General features: G+C 35.5%; 2 protein-coding genes across 7 annotated transcripts in view; one reads left to right on the forward strand and one right to left on the reverse strand.

Moving 5' to 3' along the window:
* Positions 1-13: 13 nt before the first annotated feature.
* Positions 14-20,429, forward strand: MTFR1 (mitochondrial fission regulator 1). 3 transcript variants are annotated; one of them, XM_034429872.3, is made up of 10 exons: positions 14-490; positions 4,422-5,087; positions 8,274-8,334; positions 9,615-9,758; positions 10,256-10,354; positions 14,159-14,286; positions 16,084-16,319; positions 17,733-17,979; positions 18,409-18,559; positions 19,365-20,429. In XM_034429872.3, the coding sequence occupies exons 4-10, from the start codon at positions 9,693-9,695 to the stop codon at positions 19,422-19,424; spliced, it is 987 nt and encodes a 328-aa protein (XP_034285763.1). In that variant the 5' UTR covers positions 14-490; positions 4,422-5,087; positions 8,274-8,334; positions 9,615-9,692; the 3' UTR covers positions 19,425-20,429. The 3 variants fall into 3 exon arrangements, with proteins under 3 accessions (XP_034285763.1, XP_034285765.1, XP_034285766.1); XM_034429874.3 differs by having other exon boundaries at positions 42-115; XM_034429875.3 differs by lacking the exon at positions 14-490 and having other exon boundaries at positions 5,022-5,493.
* A 3,124-nt stretch (positions 20,430-23,553) lies between these two features.
* The window catches only part of PDE7A (phosphodiesterase 7A), a 39,643-nt gene continuing 35,584 nt past the window's right edge, over positions 23,554-27,612 (reverse strand). For all 4 annotated transcript variants that reach the window (XM_034429870.3, XM_087890634.1, XM_060681954.2 and 1 more), the window contains 2 exons: positions 26,547-26,627; positions 23,554-25,326 (listed from right to left, as the gene is read on the reverse strand). In XM_034429870.3, the coding sequence (XP_034285761.1) occupies positions 25,115-25,326; positions 26,547-26,627 (293 nt within the window). In that variant the 3' untranslated portion in view covers positions 23,554-25,114. The remainder of the gene's footprint in view (positions 25,327-26,546; positions 26,628-27,612) is intronic.

The raw sequence follows: 27,612 nt of genomic DNA on the forward strand, positions 1-27,612 counted from the left end.
GTTTCTGATGGTTACAATTTACGTTTGCACGTTCGCAGGCGGATGGACGCATTTCCCACATTTGCTTTGCCTGCGGACTCCCGTAGCGTGGCTTATTCGTAGTGAGGCTTATTAGGTTAGTGAATCCTAACTGTTTTAGCCAAATCAAATAACGTATAGGATTGCGATTTTAGGGTAAATATAAAGTGCAGTAATTCTTTCTGCATGAGTCCTGAAAGAAAGCTCCTAAGAGGCTGGCTTGGCAGTGGAATTTTATAGTGCAATTATATACTTACTTGTCCAAGATTTTTTGAAAAATTTTTTTCCTTTGAATCAAAAGCAACTCCATACCTGGTTTCAGAGAAACATCTATGCAATTTTGTTGGCAGCTCTACAGAAATACTTTGCCTTTGCCTTCTGGCTTTTTTCTCCCAATCTAAATAACAGCCCTGGGCATTCCTAAAGTTTTTCATCTTAAGTACTAACCCGGGATGACCATGTTTACCTGGAGGTAAATTGCATAGAGTTGGTTGAACAATTGTGTTTAAATTGCAGTTTAAATTTCGTTTTCTCAAGGTTGCTATAAAATGGAAAATGACTCATTGTGGATAGTTTTCTGATAAATATATAAGTGGTTACAAAAGGGTTACATTATGGCCTGATTTACACATAACCACAGTTTTTATTATCAATCAGAGTTTGCTTAATGTACCAGCAAAGCCCAATTACTTGATGCTTATTAAGAAACCATAGATTTGTGTGATTGTTAAACCCATCAGTGGGTTTCTTGCGTAGGCTTACGATACCCAGAAAATAACTTTGTTGATGTGCAACCACTACCATAAATATAATTCCAATTCTTTAATTTTCTACTCTACATCCACATGCATGATGCTTATAAATATGCCTTTGTACAGAATTAGCATCTCTGAAGACAAATGGCTGCATCTGTAAAGTTTTGCTATAATAGATAGTAAGAATATAAGTATATAGGTGTAACTATACCTTTAAAGTAGGCAAATTTATATGGTCTTTAGGAAAGGCATGGATGTGGTTAAGGGTACAATCTTGTACACATTTAATTGGGAATAGACCTTTTAAAAAATCAGTAGGTTAAGCTATACATCTTGGCAACTTTAAGACTTATGGACTTCAACTCCCAGAATTCTTCAGTCAGCCAGCAGGTTATCCAACCTGCAGCATGGCTGGCTGAAGAATTCTGGGAGTTGAAGTCCATAAGTCTTAAGGTTGCCAAGGTTGGGGACCTCTGCTATACATAAACATTTACAGTGTTGTTTGCAATAGTAGCAATGACGTGTTTTATTTGTGCATCAAAATCACAGAAAGCTACCCTCTCACACAATTCAGTGTGACATGCCTTCAAGATACTAGTCTTTGCTAATCTGGTGCTCCATAAATATAGCATTGCATCCATCCTGACCCAAAATTTGAGGATTCCAATGCAAAGGATCAAATATTAAACTTTCCAACATCCTTAACCTGGTATGCTGTTTGGGGTTGAGGGTGGTTATCACATGTGTAGTTCAGTGTTCTCATAATTAACCTTTGGTTTGCTACACGTTGAACTACAGTTCCCATCAGGAACAACCAGTGGTGGGATTCTGCCGGTTCTAGGGGGTTCGGCCGAACCCTTTGTTAAATTGCTGGCTCGCCCCGCCCCTCCGCACTACTATTTATTGCCAATAAATGGGGCGAGCGAGCCAGCAATTTAACAAACGGTTTGGTGTTTTTTTGTAATTTATTGGCCCCGCAGCACACCGAACCGTTTGTTAAATTGCTGGCTCGCCCGCCCCTCGCCCCGCCCCGCCTCCCACAACCTGTGGACTTCAACTTCCAGAATTCCTGAGACAGCTTGGCTGTCTCAGGAATTCTGGGAGTTGAAGGCCACAGGTTGTAAAAGAGCCACAATTGCCCACCCCTTTCCTAGCCTGAGTTCCGCTGCCTGGGATCCACGTGGGCTGCCACGTGGTTCCCCACCGGCTCCGGACGCAAGAGAGCAGGATGGAGAAAGCAGCTTCCACGCCTTCACTCACCCTCACTCTCTGCTCTGTTGGATCGCCGGCCGTTCGCTTACCCCGCCCACTCCCAATCTATTGCTGCCTCCGGAGTCCCAGCTGATGGCTAGAGGAAAAAAAACTGTTCAAATTCTTGCCGCGGGGCTTCAAAGGGCCGCCCTATAGCCAGTGGTTGGATTCTTCCGGTTCTAGGAGCCGAACCGTTTGTTAAATTGCTGGCTTGCCCCGCCCCTCCGCACCACTATTTATTGCCAATAAATAGTGGTGGGTGAGGGGCGGGCGAGCCAGCAATTTAACAAATGGTTCGGTGTTTTTTTGTAATTTTATTGGCCCGCGGAGCTTCAGCATAGGCTAATTAGCCCTTGCTTAGATCGGCTCCCGAGTCTCAGCTGATTTGTCTCAGCTGTTTTGCTCAGGGCTCTGCTGCTTGCTGGAGCAATTTTTTTTCCCCCTAGCTATCCTGAAAAACGAAACAAACTGCTTTGCTGTTGCTGCAACGTTGGATAATTAGGCAGGCAGATTTCTTTTCTTTTTCCTCACCAAAAAAGGTAGGTGCAAACAATGGGAAATTTAGGGGAAAAGATGAGAGTTCAAGATTTTAAAACACAAAAGAAAAAAAGCTCTATTTAACTAGGGAATTGTAATAATTGAGATACTATTAATTGTATATTTCTGAAAGCAGAAATGGTTAAGTTGTGGTTTGGAGGAATATATGGGGGAAATTATTTGGTTTATTATTATTGGTAAATATAAATAATTGATTTGTAAGAAATTGGATTGCATGGAAATAATTGGAATATTCATGTTCATATTGATTAATATACAAAAAAGGTAGTTATATAACTAATTGATTTATATTAAAATGTTGAATTTATATTAAACAACTAATATTACATAATTAACCAATGTGAGGATGGATATAAAAATATATGACAATGGAAGGGGTATAATATAGAATAGAAGGGAAAAATTGAATTTGATTAAGATTAGAGATGAGGATGAAGGGTAATATTGGTTTTTTACAAAAATAGATGAGGAATAAATATGGCAAAAAGGAAATATAGAAATTGTAAATTTAATTGAAATGACTAAACACTGTTTAAATTTGTGAACCGGCCAAATGCTCTGTTCAAAGAAAATACATTGTATGTTTGTATGTGTGTTTCTAATTATTGTTATTTATTCATATTTGTTCTCTTCTTTAAAGTTTAACAATTCATTTTTTTATCTTAATATCTTTATATTTGTTTGGGGTTGGCTTTCTTCCCTTTCATCTTTTTTATTGTACAGCAATCTTTCTCCTCAAACCTACCACCTCTCTTTTTTCTTTCCTTCTTACTTTCTCTTCCTCCCCCTCTTCTTCTCCTCCCTACTTCCTCTTCCTTTCTCCTTCTCCTCCTCTCTTCCTCCCTCTCTTACCCTCCCTCCTACTCTAATTTCCCTTCCCTTCCTTCATCCCTCTCTATTGCTGTATCCTTTTATGCATATGGACTACTCAGAGGGCTGAAAAAGTTATTTGACTGGTCCTTGCACTTCTGACCAGTCCTCGAATTTACGACTGTCCTCACATTTTACGTTTTTGCCCTATCTTGTCACCATGGTGAAGAGAAGCAGTTGTGAAATGAGTGACATGGTTGTTAAGAATGCTACAATGGGCATAAATGATGACCAGTCATAAATGCGAAGATTGGTCAAAAGTGCGAGGACCTGTCAGAAATCACTTTTTTCAGCCCTCTGGGTAGTCCTTTTGTGCATATGGACTACTCAGAGGGCTGAAAAAGTTATTTTTGACTGGTCGTCGCACTTTTGACCAGTCCTCGAACTTACGACTGTCCTCACATTTTACGTTTTTGCCCTATCTTGTCACTATGGTGAAGAGAAGCAGTTGTGAAATGAGTGACATGGTTGTTAAGAAAGCTGCACGGGCATAAATGTGAGGATGGTCATAAGTGTGAGGACCGGTCAAAAGTGCGAGGCCCAGTCAGAAATGACTTTTTTTCAGCCCTCTGAGTAGTCCCTATGCACATACCCACGCCCACCCGGTCACATGTCCAGCTAGCCACGCCTACACAGTCACATGACCAGCTAGCCATGCCTACACAGTCATGTGACCAGCTAGCCACGCCCACCCAGTCACATGATTGCCAAGCCACACCCCCAACTAAGCCATGCTCACAGAACCTGTTGTTTAAAAAATTGAATCCCACCACTGGGAACAACTAATGTACTTAATGGTCAAGGATTACAGAATGAATTTGGAGAGCTACAGTTTTGCAACCCTGAATAAGACTTTTAAGTTTCAATAAGTTGGTTTTACTCTATATAAAACATTTTGTGTAGTACAACAACTAGAATTGCAAATTAAAGGTATCTGAAAATATGTTGAATGTGTGCTCTTTTTTTAAGGCTTCTCTGCTAATATCCTAGAAGAAGACAACCAGCAGTAAGGTATCATAGATGGACACTGTTGGAGTGGCGATGAGGTACCGTTGAAAGAGCTGAAGGACCAACTTGGGGACAGATCATCATGGAGAAAATGTGTGGCTGTTAAGTAGATAACGATGTAATGTCAAGTCAATAGTGGCAAAATTTACCGCAGTACAGGAGAAAGTAAACTACCGCCTTTACGCAAACTGAGGCATTTGTTACAGTAAAATAGCACTAGATGGCGCTCCTACGCGATCCTTTGATACTAAAGAGCAGGACTTTCTCAGCCTTTGTCGCAAATATCTTATCCGAAACATTAGGCGGGGTTTGAACTTTCTGAAACCATCGAGATGAGAAAGGAGATCTATGGAGCGGATGTCACTCCAGAGATCATAGAGTCCTATCCTGTCTCGATGATGTTTATCGACGATGATATATCTCGTCATCTAGCCGGGAGTGCAAGACTAAGCCTCGCCTCCCTAAATGACGGACAGCGATTGGTCAGGCCAACTGCCGGCGCTCCTCAGGATTGGTCGCTGAGGGAGACGGACGAAGGGAGTCGAGGGATTGCTGGCCGGCGGGGACTCAGCGGCTCCGAGAAGAGTCCGAGCCAAGGAATAAAGCCTGGAGCGGTTTGAAGAGCAGGTGAGTTCCTCCCATCTGCCTCGGGGCCTCCCGTTTGTTGTCACAGTTCAACTCTGTCGCGAAGTTTCGAGGAGGGTATGAGGGACGTTTTGTCCGGTCGGGGCCGAGAGAGACCGAGGCGATCGTGAGTCAAGGACACGGGCCGTTACCGCCGAAGGTCTCGTCCGACGTTGCCGGGCGCCGCTTTTTGTTTTCCCCAGTCGCGGGGCGGGAGACGAGAGTCGTGCCTTCCCGGCGACAACTGCTTTGGCTCTTCCGCCGTGTTAGCCGGCGGCTCCCGGTTCTTGCCCGGCGCTCCCTTCCCCGCCCGTTAAGGGGCAGACCCGGGTTTCTGCGAGGGGCCGAAGAGTGAGCGCAAGAGGGCCGTTTTATATCGTTCTGTCTCCGGGAGGATCTGATTTTTGAGGTAGGCCTAAAACCTGGTGGATCTCAAATTACTGCTTCTGCGCCCTTTCTAAGGTCCTTGGGGCGTAGTGGTTTGTTTTTTTTTTTTTCCCTGCGAGGCCCCGGTGGCTGATCTGAGAAATTTCCTCTGGTTTACTTTACACCCGTTCCCTGGATTGTCTTCTCCCTTCTCCTTTGGGCTGCTCCGGAGAAGGCAGTTTATACTCTTTACAATTGCTCGTACATCTAAACAGAATTTGCGCGGCCACGTCTGTCGCTTCTAATAGTGCCGGATTTTCCTTGCTTATTTCTTTGGAAATAAAAAATAATCTAGTCATGTGGAAAAGACGCAAACTGTCTTGTGAGCGATAGGCTTAAGAACTGTCTGGTGGTTCAAAATAAATAACTCGGTAAGCCTATTCAGGATTTGCCTCTAACTAATACTTAAGTGGAAAATTCAAAGGAGGGGGGCACAAAATCTGGGATCTAAGGTAAGATTCCTGAACACTTAAAAAGATTCTCTCCCTCAAAAAAGATTTTAAAATTCTTCCTACACGGTTAACACATCACTCACCCACTTGGAATCATCCCCCACTGCAGTCTTTCTCTGCAAAAACTAAAAATTTGCTCAGCTCTGACATTACTTTCATTGTTAGAAAAATGTGTTCATGATCTGACATTTATAGTCAAAATGCTTCAGAACTTGGTGGTTAATATACTGCTCAAAAAGATAAAGGGAACACAAGCAGAAGACATCCGAGATCTGAATGAATGAAATAGCCTTATTAAATACTTTGTTCTTTACATACAGTAGTTTATACACTGCTCAAACAACTAAAGGGAACACAGAACTACTGTATGTAATGAACAAAGTATTTAATAAAGCTATTTCATTCATTCAGATCTCGGATGTCTTCTGCTTGTGTTCCCTTTATTTTTTTGAGCAGTGTATATTGAAGTATTAAAAAAAATGTGGCATTTGGAAAATTATGTTGTTGCATTCAACAATATTGTGGGAAATAGGGTCATGATACAGATCTCATATAGTGATAATTGGGACCACCAACTTAGTCATTAAGTGAAGTCACTAAGTAAAACCATGACTCTGCTTATGATCTTACTTCAGCTTTCCTTTGCTTTACAAACCTGAAACGTTAGAAATATGAGGATTGCTCACAAAGTTACATTTTTTACCATTGTAACTGTGAATGGTTAGTAAATGAGGCAGTCACAAAACAAGGATTTCTGTAATCTCTGTAATATATTTGGTTTCTGTAGTTAAATGGATGCAATAGGGAATGATATGAAATAACTGACATCATATAAAACTATTCTGACACTGAATTTGCAGCTAAACTGAGCTAGATAGAAAATAATCTGATTTGCCAGAATATAGCTTTTTATGTTACATACTGATACTCGCTTGACACAGGTATAATTGTATTTGCAACAGAAATGTTTTCCCATAAATTAAAATTATAAAGTTGCAATATGTGTAACAACCATGTGTGCAAAACCAGTAATTTTGCATAATTAAATATTATAACCTCTGGCTCAGTCATTTGTTTGATTCTGCCACAATTAAGTTACTTCAACGACAAATAGAAAGTTACCAAGGAATGGTCATGTACTCACTGTATATAGAAATGGACAAAAAGGTGTTAACGGCTATATTTTTTTTAATTATTTTTTTAAATTTGATTTATATGCTGCCCTTCTCCGGAGACTCAGGGCGGCTTACAATGCGTTAAGCAATAGCCTTCATACTTTTGTATATTTTATACAAAGTCAGCTTATTGCCCCCACAACTGGGTCCTCATATTAGTCATTTTGTTAGCAATTTATAAAATGTCTTGTGCTAGTAATAGTTGTATTAAGTGTGTATAACTAAGCTTAGTGTAAGTTAATAAAAATTAAACACAATATAAACCAAATAATAAGTGCATTTTATAATAGAATATAGTAAATAGAAACAATTCCTAATGGATGCAATTACAATGGTGATGAGTATACCACTGGAAAACCTAAAAGACTAGATTAGGGAAAGATCATCATGGAGAAAATCTTATCGTGGTTTGCTTATAGTTGACATCAAGTTGTCAACAGACAGTACAACTTCAGTATAAATCAATAGATAGTAATCAGAGAAAGTATTTTTCTGGCTTCATAAAGATCCTATGAAAAGAAGCATTCTAATAGCTCCTTAAAGTTCAAAATATTGGATTCTAAATTTAGGAACTAAATGGAAAAAAGTCTTAAAATTTAGGGTGCATTATTCATTATTAGATAGGCTGAACTTTTACTAATTTATTTGATTCTATACTTCTGTACAGGCTTTCACACAACTGGATCTCCTATCAAAAACGAAACAATAACTTATTTACTTTAAATGTTATGTCCTTAGCACAAAAAATGATTTAATTGTCTGTTTCAACTTGATTTTATAACTAGAGTCCTAGAACTCACATACCTGCAAAGTAAAAATTAGAAATAAAAAAATAATTTAGTAAAGCAGCCAAAACAAAATAGCTGATGCTGATTGCCCTTGATCTTGTCAATGTTAAACATTACTGAACAAATCACATTTGTTTATTTTATTCTCTTTGTAGGAGAAGTACATTACTGTTCTCACATAGCTTGGTTGTATTTGTTACAAAATAATTATACAAAATAATACATTTTGGCAATGTAAGTTCTCGTTTTAATATTATTAGAATTTATAAATGTAAGAGAAATTCTAAGATCTAAGATAAATCTAGTTAATACTCCTTTTTAAGAACAAATACTATATTTTTATTTCAGGTTAAAGGAATATGTTTACAATGTCAACTGTGAAGCATATGTCATGAACTGCTATTCCCAGGTGAGAAACTGACAACTGACAACTGAACAGCCAACAAGTTAGCTTCTAAAACCCACTACAAGCAATAAAGCTAAAACTAGGAACTGCCTTTCCAAATGAATCTCTTTTTCCTCTGCTAGGAGAAACTAACCATCAACTAAAACAAGTTTATAATGCAGTATTTTATGATAGCAGTTTTGCTTGAATTTCATTTCCTTTTCTTCAGTTGCATTTTTCCATTACAAAGTTCAGAAATTTGATTACTTTCCAAAATAATCATAATTATATTCACTTGACTAAATTGTTCTTATTCATGAGCATTGTGTACAGAAGGAATTTTATTCTTTAGGGATATGCATATTTACTGCAGAAGAAAATTCATCTTCAGGCATTAAATTTCACACTATTAAACTATATATTTTTATTAGTTGCCCAGTCAACCAGATGTTTAGTCTGGATTTGGCATTTTTATCCATCTATTGAATTCTTCCCAAGGACTTTGGATATATGTTTCATGGTGTTCAGAGGTATCATTACAGCATATAAACTGTACCAATAAAGTTGCCTTTTGCAATTGATGGATGCTGATTTTTGTCAGTGCTGCTGAAAGTATTTAGCATTGTGTTTTAGGATTGCACCCAAGATACTTATTACTATTGGTACTATCTTTGCTTTCTTTTGTTCCAGTCATTCTACTTCTATTTACAGGGGTTTATATTTTGTTATTTCCTCCAGTTCTTTCTCTTCTCTTTTGCTGTCTCCAGGTACCGCCACACTCACCATACACACTTTTTAATATATTATTTGCCTAAATTATACTAAATGTTTTAATGCAGTGTACTTTCAAATTATACTTGTTTTCAGTTGCTGGTACCATAGCTGGTCCTATAGACAATTTATTGTATAAATTACATTAAATAATTGAATTGGTTACCATTTTTGTACTCATTTGAAGTGTGATCTTCAACATTCCTAAGTACAATAACGTTTTAATCTGAAAAAATAATAAAATATATTGTGATTGGTCTATGGGTTCTGTCTTGTGGTATACCCTATATAACTTTAAAAGTACATTTTTTCATACAATTGGTTCTTGTTTCTGTTGTTTTCCTTCGAACCTTTTTTCCTGTTTTGAATATTAAAATAACAACTATATAGTGTTTAATTAATTAAAGGTGGTATATAATTAAAACTATCAGTTATATACTTTTGGTGAAAAATGCTGTTGTTATATTTATTTTGAGATGAATTCTCACATTGAAACAGTTGCACATTCTCTAAAGTATTTTTTTTCTCTCCAGGCTGACTATGGAGCTTTTACCTCCTAGCAAGCTGAGGTTGTCAAATTACAAATTATTGAAGGCTTTACCTTATTCTATATGATTTGCTGGATTAAGCATCTATTTAGAGTGATATTTATGCAAGTTGGGTTTACTATGGAATCAGTAAGTATATCTATTATTACAGTGATATATTTGCAAAAACTGAAAATCTGAATAATGTATAGGGAATGACATGTATAAATGCCAATGACATTAAAAGGACATGAACACACAGTATAAGATTTAAATATAACTGCATTTTAGAATAGAAGTATGCCTAAAGTTCTCTCCTTTCTGTTTGAGGAATAGTTCATTACATTATAAAATATAATCAAAATAATTTTGTTGGTTAAAAAAGATATTGTGAGCTCATTCAAAAGTTGTTGGACAGAATATTGTGCCACTTTATCAAATTTAAATAGCCGCCCATGTCATTTGCATGATTCTGGGAAGTATACAATAAAATAAATCTTAAATTTTAAATCTTTTTTCTGTATATACAGGCTTACAATGCAACTTGATGCATGTTTATACAAAAAATAGAGTTTTTCTGAGTTTATTTAACTCTATTTAAAACTTCAAAAATAAAGTAATATTGACACAGACTTTTTTATTTTCAGTTGCTTTGGTCAAATAAAACTTATGGCCCAAACAGAAGTATTGTAAGAAAAATTGGCTCAAACCTTTCTCTGATACAATGTCCAAGGGTTCAGTTTCAGGTAAGATGTTTACTTGTTTGTTTTGATTTACAAAAATTACTAAGACCTAAAAATCTGGGTTTGTGGTACCTGTGGATATAAGTTACTTTCTGTCAGTTTGGAACCAAAAATAGGGACATCCCCCAAATTAAATTTCCTTAGGCAAAAAAGTAGTTATATTAATTTTAAAGGTTAAAATTTAATTAAATGAAAATGACATGGATTGATAAATTGGATGTACTGATACCGAAGTCTTCATTGATGAGAGTAGAAAATAATTTGAATAGCTGATGAAACTATAACAGAAGTTCCTCAGAGCAACATACATATCTCCTTAAACAAATACACATCCTAGAGATTTCCTGAAGTTGTTGCTGAATTCTAATTTCTTTATATGATAGAAACGGATGTGACTTTATTATATAACTATAGATAATTATTATTTTTATTAAATTTTATTTTAAATGCAACTGAACTGAAATGTTATATCCTGGCCTCACTAGTTTTTGAAGTGCAACCTGTATATCCTGAATTATAAAAGAAAACTCTCTTCTCATCTGTATAGCTACTTTCTCATAAAGCCAACAAAACTGAAGTGTGAAGCTTTCCAGAGATAAGCTATGAAATTTATTTGCAAGTTCCACTGGACAGTTATTAAAACTGCTTTCATATGATACTTTAATGCAAATACTTTCCCTTCCGAGTAGACCATTAACTTGACTGGTTTGGCATGTTATTATTTCTTTAAAACTTTCCTGAATAGGTCAGTTTACTCTGAGTCTTCAGAGTAAAATATACTTTACATATATTTATATTTATTCTGCAAGATAGTGTCACTTAAAGCTTCATTGGCATCAGTCTGAAGAAAATATCAGCCTAAAAAATCCACATGAGCTCATTTGATAATTGTGAAGTTTTTTGATACAATGCTTATTTTGAAATAGTAAGCAAAGTATGACTGTTATGGGCTATATTTTTATACAATAAAGCTTACAAAGTCAAAGACAAAACTGTACATAGGCAAATAATGTGTTTCTCAGATTAGAGACACAGGATTCTTCTTGTAGTAGAGTATTCCAGCCTGTATTAACTTTAAGATAATTGCTATATAACAGCATGGTCTCATTACAATTTTTGCAGTTCGTGGTTGGCTCTAAATTTCTATAAATTATTGTAGAAACAGGACTCCTTTTGCCTACAGCTTAAGGAATTACATCTGTGAATGTAATCTTGTGGAGTAAATGGCAATTAGATGTTTTTCTCTTTCTTTGATGTTTAATATTCACTTGGACATTTTTCACTGCACCCCCAAGTTCCTATTTATACTTTTCCCAAAAAAACTGGCAGAAATGTGCAAGAAAATTGTATAGCCAGAAAATTGTAAAAAATGATAATTGGGTTTAGGGCACTGCTGATGCACACACATTTGCATCAAGAAGGAACAAAACTTATGTAAGAGGAATGTCAACATATTTAAAAGGTGAAAAAAATGGTATTTTCTGATTTAAAAATAGTTCCTTCAAAATAAGAATGTTGTAAAATCATTTTGTAATTAGGTTGAAAATGGCAAACTATGAATACCATTGATTACACAAAGGTCAAATTCAGTATATTTTTAATTTTAGGTTTATTTTCTGATCACAACACCATGTATTTTAAACAGAACTTACTTTTCAGTTCTAAGTAATGAATTCTGAAAAGACTTTGGTAATTGTGATTTATAGTAAAACTAATCTGTTATATATGAAAATTGGAGAGAGAATATATTTTTGGAAAGATTGGTCATGATTTATTTATTTCTATTGCACTCAAATGCCAATAACATTGAATTTTATAGAACTCTTGTGACTCAGTTTTTGAGTGGAAGAGTCATTCAAGGATAAAATCATATATTTACACATAACAAATTCAGCAGTTTAGAAACATTTTATAAGATATGTGAATATCACCATGTCCTTTTTTTCTTGGATAAAATATTGGATATTTCTTTCCTTATTTTACCTGTAGCTATATTTATTTCATTATATTACTGGTCTAAGCTGTCAGTGACTTCTGCATATTTTTTATAAAACCTGGGCAGAAATTGATTCAAAATTATGGAATAAAAGAATAACAAATAATACCTTCTATCTTAATCAATACTTTTCTCTGGAAAGCCTTCACCAATTCATTCACCAAAGAGAAATGCCAAATTTAATGGCGGACACAAATTCAGTTTAAAACCAAGCCAAAGAGAGTAGAAAGATACAAGTGTGTTCTTGAGTTGTCACGTGCTTGATATTTAAAATAATTGTTAGACCAAAAAAGTTCTCTGTCCCTGTCCTTTCCTAAAAAGTACTATCGTTTTCTGAATGATGGCAGAATAAACTCTGCTGTTTATTTTAAAATAAATAAATAAATAAACCTAATAATATCACGGCTGTCTTCATGCTTTCTTGAAACTTTTCTATAGCATTCTCTCTTTCCCTTTTTTCTTCCTTTCTTGCTCTCTAGCTGTTATATCACAGGATCGTGCACTGAGCCTACTGTAAGTCAGTCTTCTCTTTTTTCACTAAAGTTCACTTTAACTATTCGTATTCATTTACATACAAATCTGGTTGTTAACTTCTGTATTCCTTATTTTCTTGTGCATGGAAAATGAGCTAAAGATCTTTAATAGCAGTGACCATTGTTTTGTCGTTTTTGGAAGTCTAACAGCAAAATCTTGCTGAAAACTTAAACTTTTCTTCAAGACAAATATGCTTTGGATTTCTACTTTAATAGGGCATATGAGACTTAATTAGTATAATTAGCCAGGTATTTTAAGTGTTGATTGGATATTTAGATACTTATTTTGCTGACCCAAGTTTAATCTTTTCACAATGCTTGGGTTTAGTTGCCTATCTAATTTAAAGCCTGACAAAAGGCAAATCTGAGTTTCTCCTATAGCAGGTCTCCAAAAAAGCAAGTGAAGTCTGAAATAATAATCAATCAAGAAGTTCTAATCCACTTGCATATATAAATGTATATGGATATATAAAGTATATGGATATACTTGCATATATAAATGTTCTAGTTTCACATGACCATGAAATGTTCTCTGAATAAAGTGTTAAACAATTAAAAGACATGGTGATATGCTTTTCGTCCTTTTTGGAAATGATGTCACAATGATCCAATATCGGCAGAGTAGTCACAGTGACAATACTGTTAAACGCTGTAGAATAGCAAACAGGCTTGATTTTCGATAGATATAACCTTACAGTATCAAGAATTTTTACTTCAGCCGTTTCTAGAAAGTAGTTCTTACCCTTTAAGTACTTTTGATGCCTCCTTAGCTGGGCTGGCAAATCTGGAAACAAGTACAGTAATATAACATTTGCAAACCATTAGTGTAAGATTTGGAGTTTCTTTCTCTGAAACTAATTTCTGTCTTTCATTTGTCATCCAAATATAATGCAATATGTATGAGTTTGAAATTGATCAGATTATTCACCTATGTAACTTTAATATATGTACATTTCCTAATCTGCAGCTAGATATTTGCTATGTAGTACCCAATTTGTGTGTCATGCCATGCATTAGGAAACAACAGTGGAAATGCTAATGCTAATGTAATCTAATGTAATCTACATTCCTTAGATTTCTTAGATTGGATTCATACTAAGTTTGAAACCTTGCCTAAATGAAAAAAAAAACACTAGTGTTTTAACTCTAGTATAAACTTGTTCTCCCTTCCATTTATTCATGATTGCACTATGTATTTTATCTTCATGTTACCTTTATAGTGATATCATACTGATCCAGGTAGTTGGTCTAATATCTAACATTATCCAATCAATCTAGCTTACTTCTCAGCCTGCAGAAAGCACTCAATCTAACCAACTAAAAGAAGATGCAGTAGTCTCCCTTGTAGATATAGGGTGGGTTGCTGAAGAAGATAATGAAGGAGACAAAGTATTTCCACGGTTCCGGTATGTTTCTCAAAGCTTATCCTCTATTACTGGTTCTTTAAGCTTTCATAGATAACCTGTTGATCAAGGCCACTAACCAATTTCTATGAGGTTACAGTTTGACGATCAGGTTTTCTGATAACATGAAAACTGGACAATATTATTGATCAAGGAAGAAAATCTTAACAAGCTTTAGGGATTCTTTTAAAAATGTAATAAATATGTTTTATTATCTAGCCTTTCTGTTTATGCAATAACTTCATGCTTATATAAGCATATATTTTTATAGTATGTTCCTATTTTAGTACCAAAATATCTGGGTAGTAGACAACAAATAGATGTCCAGTATTATTTTAGCCAGAATGAGTTATGAGAAAGAATGAGAATGCTATTTGCAACTCTAGGAAAGGAAAATCCATTTTAAAGAAATAGATTATAGGTAGTCCTCGACTTACAAACACAATTAAGCTCAAAATTTCTGATGCTAAGCAAGGCAGTTGTTAAGTGAATGTTAAGTTGTTAATGACCAATTTAATGACCGTTTTTGCCATGGTTATTAAGCAGATCACTAGTTGTTAAATGAATCATGTGGTCATTAAGTGAATTTGGCTTCCCCATTAACTTTGCTTGTCAGAAGCTCCCTAGAAAGGCTGCAAATGACAATCCCAGGATTCCCGGATGCTACAACCATTCTAAATGCATGTCAGTTGCCAAGCAGTCGAAGTTGATCGCATGACTTATAGGGATGCTGCAGTGGTCATAATTGTGAGAACTGGTCATAAATACTTTGCCATTATAACTTTGAATGGTCAAATGGTTGTAAGTGGAAGACTTCCTGTATCTAGATTCTTTCCAGTTATTTTCAACTGTTTTTGGTATAATGATGACCTTTGTTGCCTTTTTACATGTAAAAGGATGGGGAAAAATATTCTATTGATATTCCAATATTAACAACATGTGAATTTATGTATTGGCTTGATTTGTAATACTCTATCCAGAGAAGTTCACGACTAATTTTAAAAATAACAAAGCAAAAGAAATACGAAAATGAAAGTGCTGATAAAATACTATTTGATTTTCTCCTACTTTTAGTTACTGTGAAGTAGGTTTATGTAAATTCATGTACAGTGAAAGCCCTTGAAAGGGGGAAAAAAAAACCTTGACTGACGGCAGTTCTAGTACAAAAGGAAAAGTGTTTACACAAGAACTTTAGAAGCTTTAGCAGTTGCTGCAGTTATGAAGGTAGAAGAAACTACAGAACAGTCAGCAAAGCAAAATTATAAAAAGTCTTGTGACATTTTAAGCATCTGAGTACAAGACATCTTTTAAAGCTCACATAGACCCAAGAAATTATAATACAATTTAGACATTAAAAGAAAAGTTGTTAAAAATGTCATTATATTAATATCTGTATAGATGATTTTTTCTGCACTGTTTGCAGATACAGTAATTGAAAAACAGTGGTTGTGTTTAATTTCTAAACCATCTGTTCATGAAAGCTTTTTATATTAAAATACAATTTATATTTCTGTAAATGCTATTAGATTTCTAACTTTTCTGTGCTGAAGGCCAAGGAACAAAAACAAACTCTTTGCCTTTACCTTCTTTCCAACAGAACACAGTATAGTTTAATAATCTTTACAGGAACTTCCTAAATACTGTTGTAGCTTAAATACAGACATGGCAAAGACAGTATTCTATATTTGCAGAAAATAAGTTATTCGGTTTAAGAGACAGAACTTTAACTTGACTCCCTTTGATCAAGAGATTTATGCTACATGATGAAACAAACTGAAACTATTTTTTTTTTTATTATAGATCAGAAGGCTGGTCAAAATCCCAACCATTCCTTACAAGTGAAGGCTCCGCAGGAAGAGACTCAAGGACCGAAGAATTGTTGCCCAAGAAATCACAAGAAATGGAAGACTCCAAAACTGCAGTAGCTAAAAATGACGAAGCATTGCAGAAAATAAATGCATTGGAAAATGAGCTTGCTAATTTAAGAGCACAAATAGCCAAAATTGTAAGCCTACAAGAACAAAATTTAGCAGCAGGTATTAAATTGTCTTTTCCTCAATGTTAGTAAGTTTTAAGTGTTATGCCTTTAGTCAAAAAATACTAGATTCAGATGCAAATATCCTTGGGTATAAATTATGACATTTAGAAAATTAGTTGTGGTAGTCTTTCTTTTCACCTTGACATGAAAGATCTGGAATGGCATACTTCTCTATTGGTTTCCCTCTGCATATATGATCTTGAGCCTGCCTTCCACAACCTGTTGCTTTCCCTTTGTGGTAGATGATAGCACACATGATTGTAAACCAGCATACTTTGCTGAGTGCATGTGATGAAAAGGGTAATCTGGTACACTGGAAAGAGTAATAGTAGTAACACTAGTAATAGATTGGGCAATGTTACATTAGACTCTTGTAGAAATCTGAATCAAGGTGATCTTGGGATTTGTATTACAAACTTTTGCTAATCGTAAAGATTTTGATTGGAAGTTCTTAAAATGAGACTTATTGTGTGACTGTTCTTATAAAATATCTAAAAACAACTTTATGAAAGGTTCACTTGACACACGTGATAATTTTTTACCTGTGTTTCCAATTTTCCTTTTACCCAACAATGTAATGTTATTTTCCTAGGGAATAGTATACAAACACTGTTTCGTTCTATAATTGCTGACTGAATAGCAGTAAGTTCAAAGTGCTGGGGGAGGGAGCGTGTTAACCTATAGAGCCATATATGCTTTGGCAGCAAGATACTTTTAAAAAACCACCTTTTCCCTATAGAAGTGAAATTGATCAACCTGTTCATTGTGAAATTCTCCCAGTATCTTTTAATGGTCTACCATGTGTATAAAGTAAAAAGGACCAGGACTTACGGGCCTTGGTTTTCAATTTTACAGCCCTCATAGTATAGAATGGTTTCCCTTTTGAGATTAGGCTGGCACCCTCATTGGTCTTTAGAAACTTAAAAATACAACTGTTCCTAAATAGTTATCATTTTCTCCATTGCTTTATGAAATTCTGTGTTTTAATGTTGTTTTTATATTTAGTTAACAAATTCATACAGCTATCAATCTTAATCCCTATATCTCTAGGCAGGAAACAGGAATAGAAAACACAATAAACTATGTTTATCTGTAAACAGAAGTCATTTTTTTTGTTCAGCACTATAGAAAAGTAATAAACAAATTCCATACACTAGAAAGCTGCTTCAGTACTGGGATCAGTATAACCATTTACAGCCAAGCTATATATTTTCTTAAAAGAATCATCACCTTTTTCATAATATTTTGTGTTTAAAAATGGAAACTTTCAGGGAACAGGGAGGGAATATAGTAGTGTTACATGATAGCAATCCAGTTCAGTGCTGATTCTATTTGATAATCAATAATGGGTCATTTTTAACCAAAAATTAAAGATAATTGCAGCATGTTTAAATGTATGTTGTTCTTACAGCTGGAATAGGTTCTTCTGCATCCCCTTCTGTCCTACCGCCGCCGCCGCCACCACCGCCACCACCCCTGCCTCCTCCACCGCCACTTCAGCAGAATGTTTCTGCCATTGACCTTATTAAAGAGCGCAAAGGCAAAAGAATAAATTCTGGCACATCTCTGATAGATGCTGATCCAAAGAAGCTTGAAATGCCAAATATGCTAGATATTCTAAAAGACATGAACAATGTAAAGCTGCGCTCAGTGAAAAGGTACATTTTCCCTTTACTTATTAGAGAAAGGGTTGCAGGGAATAAGTGCAATATTTTGATTATTGCTAAGCAGATATAGAGATGAGATAATCATTTGTTTGCTTGATTCACATGATTAAAGTTCATAGTTTGGTTTTCAAACAGTAGCTTGTAATTTTGATGAGTACAAACAGATCCACTTCAAGAGCAGAATTGGGACAGGTAACCACATAGCTAAGTGACTGTCGTCAAGTGAGATATCACATGACTGTGATGGATTTACAGTGTTGATTTTCCTGGGATTGTTAATCAAATTACTAGAATCCTTAAGAAAGACATTGAAGTATGAAAGCAAAAAAAAAAGATAGGCAAATCATTGGTGAAAATGGCGCATGTATTTGCATCATTTGAAATCAGCGTGTCATAAAGCCTTACCTTATTCTTTTGAAGGTCGGAGGAAAGCACAATAAGGAAAACTGCTGATCCAACAGATCCTGCTGCAGTAATAGCTGAAGCTCTTAAAAAGAAATTTGCATATCGATACCGTAGTGACAGTTCAAGTGAAAGTGATAAACAGATTTCAACTTCTGAAACAAATCTGGTAAGTGCTTGGTCCAAAGTTTGTATGTTGTGCTGAGCCATGGTGTGGAATGGTTGTACTAATGTCAGGAGTCAGCTGGTTTACAAGCAACGAAGGCTAGGTTCATACTTTAGGCCCGTGATGGCTAATCTTTTCTGGACCGAGTGGCCAAAGCGCACGAACCCCTAAAGTGCAAGGGGCATCTGTGCCCCTGCATGCACCCTCTGCATGCGCATGTGGCCCCCTGCGCATGCGCAGCAGAGACCAGCTGGCCAGCAGGAGGCGTGCGCACATGTGCAGCGGGGCTGAACTGGAACGACAGCTCACGTGCCATCAGAGAGGGTGCTGCGTGCCACCTCTGGCATGTGTGCCATAGATTCACCATTACGGCTTTAGGCTAAACCAAGCTACATTTGAATTGACATAAATTAAGGCTAGAGATCTCCAGAATGCCTCATCTCAAGAGATTGGCAAACTATCCTCCACTCATATTTTTAACATGGCTTATTATCAGTCCCTTATTATTTATGATTTGTTTTCCATTCCTTGAGTTAAAGGAGCAACATGTCCAGAACGTTTGTTTCCTTTCATTCTGGTGGATTTAGTGCTCCCACTAATAGAATCTAAAGCAGTGTATTTCAACTTGGCACGTTTAAAAGGCGTGGACTTAAAATTATAGAATTCCCCAACTGTTGATCTAGGTGTTTTTAGTAGTAGGCATGAACTCTGCTGGTCAATAAAAATTCCAACCTATTGTATACAAACATTGCAAGCGGGAAAATACATGAATTTTTTCTTTAGTTTTATACACTTTTTCTTTCCACAGTTTGGGCCACACCTGCTGAAACCTACAGGAAAAATGAAGAATCTAATTGAAAATTGTTAAGTGGAAAAATCATGCTTCAGTATAAAAGGACTGTTTCAACTGTTTTGAGAATTAGATTTATAATTTTACAATACTGAGTTATGTGCCTTGCTTCCATGAACAAGTTTAAAAACGAAAATTCTACTGTGTTCTAAAACACGTTTTAGTATTTATGTACATGCTGCATTGGGCTAACACTAAGTTATAAATGTTACTCTTAAATGAATGCAATTATAGTTTAAATTATAGTTTTGATGTAATATTTGGAATATAATAGTAGGTCATATTTAGCCTGTATTGACATCTCATTTTGAACTTGAAGTACAGACTTCACTGGAACCTCTTTTCTTTCTATAGGGTGAAAGTGATAAGACCTAAGAATTTTATTATTCAGCAAAATTTGCTAAATTTAAAGCAAATGCTGAATTGGAGGTATATTTATATCGAAGAAACTAGCCAAAGCTTGATCATATTTTTAGATAGGATGAAACATTATAATTGCAACTTCATTCTAGTGATAATGCACATATAATGAGCATATCAGCAGCTACTATGAAACTTAATATCTAATTAGCATTGTTGACCTCCTTCATAGACCTTCAGACCTGCTTACTCACAAGTTCCTGTTGAACTGAATTGCAGATAATAACTGTCAAATAAGTCAGAAAATAATTTGAGATTGGGGGGAAAAAAAACAAATTGAAGACCAGCTTTCTTGCTGAGTAAAATATTTTACTTCTTGAACAGAATATTTTGTCACTATTTTGTCATCAGTATTTGCAAACTGCTGAATTGATTCGGTGCAACAAGGAAAAGTGGTATATCTACGAATGAGATAAGAGCAAATTTAAGCTAAATGTCATGAAATGCTTAAAAGCTTTCACTTTGAAATTTGTTCAAATATGAAAATGTTTGTAATTTGATCATGTAAAATTGTTCCCAGATAGTTTGTTTATTATCAAATAGTTACACAAATATTTTTAAACTTTTCCAACAGTGTTCAAAATTAAAAAATAGTATAATATATATTAAATTAGTCTGGTCATTTTTTGATGCTTGAACAAAGGATATTGCACGACGGGATCTAAGAACATCTAAAGTAAATAAAATCTGAACAAAATTCATGCATTAAAAGGATTGGATATATTTAAAGATACAACCTGTATCTGATGAGTCCTAAATCATGTTTGCTTTAGACTGGAAAAGATAGTTTTAAAAATAGGGGATATGGAAAGTGTTTTAACCTTGGAACAGCTGCTTCAAATGTTCCAGCAGCTGGAAATGCCAAATTATGGCTGATTTATTATTTGTGAATAAAATATATTTTCAAACTGTCCGGCCTGACTTGTATAGCAACAGAGATGAATCATGTCCCTGCTAATAATTATTTAGATAAAATGGGATGATGTGGGAACAGAGCAATGAGAGGAAAATACAGTTAAGCATACTATCAGTCAAAAGATTTTCAACTTCACAGTGTAATCTATTACTGCTATTTTGTGCTGTTTAAGAGAACTTAACCTTCATGTATGTATATCGGTAGGTTCCATATGGGTTGTGCTGTAAAATAATTCTTTGTGTGAATACAGATAGTCCGCAATTTATAACTGTTTAACTACTATTCAAAGTTAAGTTGGCCTCAAGGGGCCATCACAAAATGTTGCATTGCTCCCAACCCATGGTCACGTGATCATATTTCAGGCAATTGGCACCTGGCTCGCATTTATGATTGCATTTTGCAACTTTTTTTGCCATTTTCTGGCAAAAACACCAGTGATTTAAGCATCACATTTACTACTAAATGGTGCACTTAATGATCATGATGACTCACTTAACAACTACCCTGATTTACATTCTCAAATTGCCATACATTGAGGACTATCTGTATGCATTACAGTGGTATGGTGTAACCAGTGCTGAAGGTATGTAAATACAAAGATTCCTGGTACAACTGTTAATGTTATAGTAAAAAGAACAAGAGTATTTGCTATGGATTTGACTACTGATAACATGATTTAGATTAGTGGTAACAATAGAACCAAAGAAGTTACTAATCTTGATCTAGGTAGAGCTCAAGTAGAAAATGTTAGCAACTATCGTCTTATTCTCTAGTAAATTTGGAAATTTACTAAATTTAAATTAATAAATTGGTCCATGAGTTGCAGTAGTAGTTGAGGTAGCCTGTAAGCTGATTAAATAAACAATTTCACAAAGAAACTATACAAGCCTAGCAATATTCTTTCAAGGAATAATATTAGAGTCCCCAATAATTAAGAGTTTGAAGAGAGGCACTGAAAAAAAAAAGAGAGAGGGTATCTTAATTCCATAATCAGTATTTTGCATATTTAAATCGTATTAATAGCTGTAGCAATGTCAGCATATTTCGATAGAATTAGTGATTTTGAGTAAACAAAGACTGGTGAATCTCAAAACATAATGTTTAATGTATGAAAAATCTGTTCTGCATAAATTGCATTTTATTCAGAAAAAGAATGGTCATACCCTAGATGACTGGAAGCAGGGAAAAGGTGGTTTCTGAAGCAGATTTATCCAATTATGATTGATAATTGATGTATTCAAGACGGGATAGATGTTGGGTCTCTAAAAGATCCTGCACTATTGAGATGGTACCTTTAATATTATACAACAGCAAAGCAAGGGACGGATTACATTAAAAGACTGGAATGAAATCCACATCAAGATTGCTGAATGGTGCTGAGGTTTTGCTCAAGACCACAAGTAAACCAGAAGGTTTCTGTGCTCTCATGGCTGATACAACTTGGAAGAATCATTGTGTCAAGACTTGTTAGCAGGTTTCACAAGTGAAATCAGAAACACTTAAGACTGAAGAAAATAAGAATCCCCAGAAACACCAGAAAGGAGGTAGTTGCTAAATGAGATAGCAGTTATAGTAGGAATCTATGGTCACAAGATTTGGAATCTGCCAAAAGGTTGTGGAAATTAAAACAGTGCCAAGAATAAAAATCTGAACAACAGAAAGCCAGATTTTGGACATCTTCTACATGCAATTGAAGAGTCTATAAGCTCTTTTTCAAAGACCAGGCAAAGCACAAAATTTTAGCAATGTATTAAATGAAGAGCAAGAGAGAATAAAAGATGGCTGCATTTCAACCAATAGGAGTTACGGGACACTCTAAGTTGAACCCACCAAAGAGTTAAAGCTATTTTTATCCCTTCTTTCTAACCAGATGTTTTGTGCACAGTGCCAAGTTTCTTAGTTTGGAACTGAAGAAACAAAGTGGAACTACAGTTGTTGATAGCAAATTTTTTTTTTAATTTTGTATATCTACTGTATGTCTGGATTGGATGAAGAGAACAATGACCCTGCAATTCAGAGTTCCCATACTAGCATAAGTCTTAGCAGCCTCAGCTTTGGTGGGCCTGATTTGTGGGCAAACAATGCCAACGTACCATTTCTTAAGACATATGAGACAAGGAACATCCATCAGTGGATAGGATTTTGCCACCATATTAATATATTTGCAAAAAAAGTTATTTCACTGCCTTAGTGTTATGCTCCCCAAGAAAAGGCCATAGAATTACCAAATGAGCATTATGGCCTCACCTTCTAATCAAAGTCCATAACTACAAAGATACTAGAGAAATTAATTTGTGATTAGAAAAACAAACTAAGAGATAGAAAAATGAAGGGAAAAAACCCTTCAAGACAAACCACTGGTAGCTTTTTATAGGGTTATAGCTTGTTACAATATAAGACTTCTTAGTTTCCCATAACAGCAATCCTCTGAGGAAGTTTGGGCTGATGAAGAGTGACTGTCCCAAAATCATCTAGTGAGTTTCCATGGCTAATGATGGCCTAGAATCTTCCCTCCTCATATTCCTACCTGAGTTTATAAGAGAAAAGGCTCCTGGCATTGATTCTGTAATTGAAGAGAGTCCGAGGAGATAACTGAACCCACACCCAGGAATTTGGGCCCTAGGATATGCTTCCCACTAAAGATTTTCCTTGAACAGTTTGGTTTAAGTGCTGTATATTTCCTGCCTGCATAGGCACCACAAAGAAAGTATCTACAACATAAGCTCTTGTAGAGTCCAAAGCCACTAAGAAAGAAATTATCTGATTAACGTGATCTTGATTATTTCTCCACCTTTTAAACTAGACTCCAGATAATGTGAAAAGTTTTTATTATTAATCAAAGATTAACAGCAACAGGCACATTAACATGAGGATGGCAAAGCCTTTAAGAAATGGCTTTACACTGAAGCTCTCTCCCAAAAATGGCTGTTGCAAATTGTAAACAGAACAAAACAGTCTTTACAGTAAAAACAAGGAAAATACAAATGAACAAAATTAAAGCACCAGTTTCTCAAAATAGATTACAGTTGTGCTTACAGTACTTCAAACTTAAAACTTACAAAAAAAGGAATGCTTGAAGATTAAAAATTAGTCCTTAAAATGTGTCCTTAAAAACATTTCTCCTTTTCACATCAAAAAAACCCAGGATGGGTAACATTTCAGTAGAGGGAGGGAATAAGTAAACAATGCACTTTTTCAATCAACAAAATTTGGTCACTTAGCTTTGTGCATAGTTTAAGGCAGCTGTAACAACCTATCAGTTCCCCTCCCCCCTGTGGCTGCTCATGAAAATATCACATTCTAAAAAGAATAAATTAAAAAATGCCTTTTGACTTCTTTCCATTTCCCCCTTTGTTTCCCAATCCCACTCATTCACACTTCCACACTCACTCACTCAATCATATTTTCTCTCTCTCTCTCTCTCACACACACACACACACACACACACACTGCAGCGTAAGGGGCATTTTGTACCCTTGTTATGAAGGACATGCTTTCCATCCCACTTTATTTTAGACTGGCAATACCCTGAGCTGTTTCTGGTAGTCATTCCACCTTTTTTGTTGCATGTGCAGTTCAAGTGTACAATAGCAAAAACAACATGCAAATGTTTTCACCATAGAATTTTAACATAATTTGAAGATCTTCCTCTCCTCCATCCCACCTCCCTTCCCAAAATTCAGAAGTATTTCTGCTTGCTATATTGCATTCCCATACTCTGGAGTAAAACATGGCTGTGCTTTATGTTAAATGTTCAATTCCCAATGCACAGCCAAATTTGTAACCCACGGCGGACTTCTCTTACTAAGAGAAAAATGAGCTGCAGTTTCAGATTTGATAATTAAAAAAAACAGTGGTTTTTTTCACAGCCATGCAGAAAGGTTATTTTTGAATCTACAGTTTCCAAGTCTGTGTGTAAACATCAGTTCTTGCCAAAGGCAGCCAAATATGGGCACTTCACATTTCCACATTTTGGACAAGGATTGAATGGAGTCCTGCTAAATTCCAGGAAAAGAGAATCATCCATGTCATGTGGCAGTTTTGAAGGCCGTATGTCAAATCTCCTTTTAAAAAAAAACACCAAATAATGTGGCACATAACAAATCTTGAACTTTCCCTGTCAAGACTTGTATTCTTCTCAGGGTTGCATATTCAAGGTTCCATGCAGAAGCCAACCGAGGCATATGCATATTGCTCTGTATTCAGGTCTTGTAACTGAAAACCAGTTTCAAATGATTTCTCAAAGGAAACAATTGGAAATAAATAGTGCTGGCATTGTTTACACTGAAACCTTGGCAGTCAGACAGAATTTATCCTCCAACACTGGTCTGTAGGTACCAAGCAAGAGCAGTTTGTTAAGCAGATCCTGGGGTCAGGATAATCGGTGTTCCTGAGGTACTACATCAGAGTCTGTTTCCTCACATGCAGGATCAGCATCATCACCACTGCTAGATTGTTCTCTCTGAATACCTTTCCAACTAGCTTTATTCAGTCCCATGTGGCCAAGCATAGTTTGAGACAGCTTGGTGTTTGAAAAACGAGCCCATTCTGCAAATAATGGTTCCACCAAATAGGTCATGAAACCTAGAAAGAAAAAATAAGTTATTATTTGAACATCAAAAAACCCTACCCCACACATTTTAAGAATAGTTCAGTATTTCATGGTTTTTATTGTACTGCACAGCATCTGCATATTACTGAGCATAGGAAATGTATACAGTGAATAAAATAAATTTGTAAATATAACGATATAGTCCTTGAGAAACAGTTTTATCATTCTTTCTATGAATTTAGTTTTACTTTACAACATGCCATATTGTACAAACTGGCCACAGATTACATATATTCAGATCAATAGGTACATCCAATATTTAGACTAAAGCAGAGCCTTGATGTGGCTCTTCCCAAAGATCTAGCACAAGATCAAAGGCATCATGATCCCAAGCAGCAGCTGCTGTAGTACTTGAGTAGGAGGGTAATATGGCATTCCTGCCCTGCCAATGGGCTTCCCCAAGGATCCAACTGACCACTATAGAAACAGGATGCATCAGGTAAGTTTTGGGTTTTATTAAGTTCTTATGTCTTTGTGGACAGTCTGTTTTTAAGATTGAGACAGATAAATATTAATTGCAAATAACAGTCATTCTCCAACTATGTAACTAGAAAGGAGTTTCCAATTTATGGCTGGAATCTAAATATAACTGCAGTATTTATCACAGTATGTTGAATTTGGGACCAACACATATTATGATTAATTTAAACCTTGAAGCTCAGAATGGAGCATGCAAACTTACCAAAACATTTCTTTTCCCTTCCCCCTACTTTCCTTCCCCTCCCTTTTATCCATTGTCTTTATTTCTATTTGTATTTTATATTAGGGGAAAAAAACTTTTAATAAAAATATTTCCAAAACACGAATGTAAAGTATTAACGAAGAAACTGGTTTAAATTTGGATGAGCTGTTACTTGTAAAGTCTTGTTTTCTTGTTTATAAATTTAAAACTTTACTATAAATATGTATCAAATCAAAATTAGACTGAAATTTTAAGCTCATTTCAAAAAGCAATTTAACAGTATTTCAGGCAAATTATAAGAGATAGATAAAAGAAATCCTGTTTCATGAACACAGAAACTTTAAAGTCAATGAGCAAAATTCAAGCAACATTAATACACTGTAATAAAAGAAAAAAAAACTTGTTTGCAATCTGCTAAAGACATTTTAAATTATTCAGACAGTTCATTTCTAGCTCTGTATTATATATTAATAAAAATTATGACAATTTTCCATATAAATCAGTAATTACCAATCTGGATGTTGGCAACGGTTTCTGTCTGTCGATCACATAGTGGACTCACACCTAAGCAGTATTTTTTCTCAATGTCTCCTATAACAGAATATTGTTTTAATCATCTATTATCCACAATAAGTCAGTAAATATGCCCCCACCTCCAAAATCTGCAGCAGACACTTGGGGACTCACAGCGCAGAATGAGCAACTGAAAGCAATGAATGAAGAAAACAAAGTTCTACTGTGAAAGTGAAACCAGCTGTTCAGTGCTCAATGTTTCATTATGCTGCAACAGCTGGAGCTTTGAGAACCAGTTATAAGTACCCTCACTGAGTGCCATTGTAACTTTGAACAGTCACTGAATGAGTAGTTGTAACCCAAAGACTGCCTGTATACGGCACCTAATACAACTGTTATTATAAATTCAGCCCTATCAGTTAGGTGAAATCCATGGAACCCCAGACCCATTCTTACCAAAAATTAACTGAAGGATTACTCAGTGTTTAGAGAAGGAAGATACACAGATACTGCTGTTTGCACTTGTAAAATAAACTTTTACAATTTATTAAAAAAAAAATTTCCCATGAAAACAGAAAACAATACTCTCCAGTCACATGCATGAATACCTTGTGCTGCCTAATGTAATTTGGCAGGGTGGGGGGTGGTATACATGATCTATCCGTACATGTTATTTTAATAGCCAAACTGAAAAAAGGAAAAATCACTATTTTCCAAGGAAAATATCACACAAAATTTGAGGTAATAAGTAATAATGAATTCCTAGACATGATTTGGATTGCAAAGAATTTGGCTACTAAGGTTTCTAAAGTAGAGACACTACTAAAGAATCCCTTGACTCATAATCCTGTGAGGTTTGTTTATAAAAGGAAATCTAGTTTTTAGATGGAGACTACAGACAACCAATTTACGACCACAACAGGGACTGGAATTTCTATTTTTTTAGAGGCTATCATTAATTCGAATTGTCATTAAGCAAATGGTCCTAAGTTGAGGACTACCTATAAATGAAATGTACTAAGAAAAAAATAATGGTGGACAGTTGTAATTTTTTTTTTAAATA

Source organism: Pantherophis guttatus, chromosome 3 (genome assembly GCF_059756535.1).
Source record: "Pantherophis guttatus breed Tessera chromosome 3, ASM5975653v1, whole genome shotgun sequence".
Lineage (NCBI taxonomy): Eukaryota > Metazoa > Chordata > Lepidosauria > Squamata > Colubridae > Pantherophis > Pantherophis guttatus.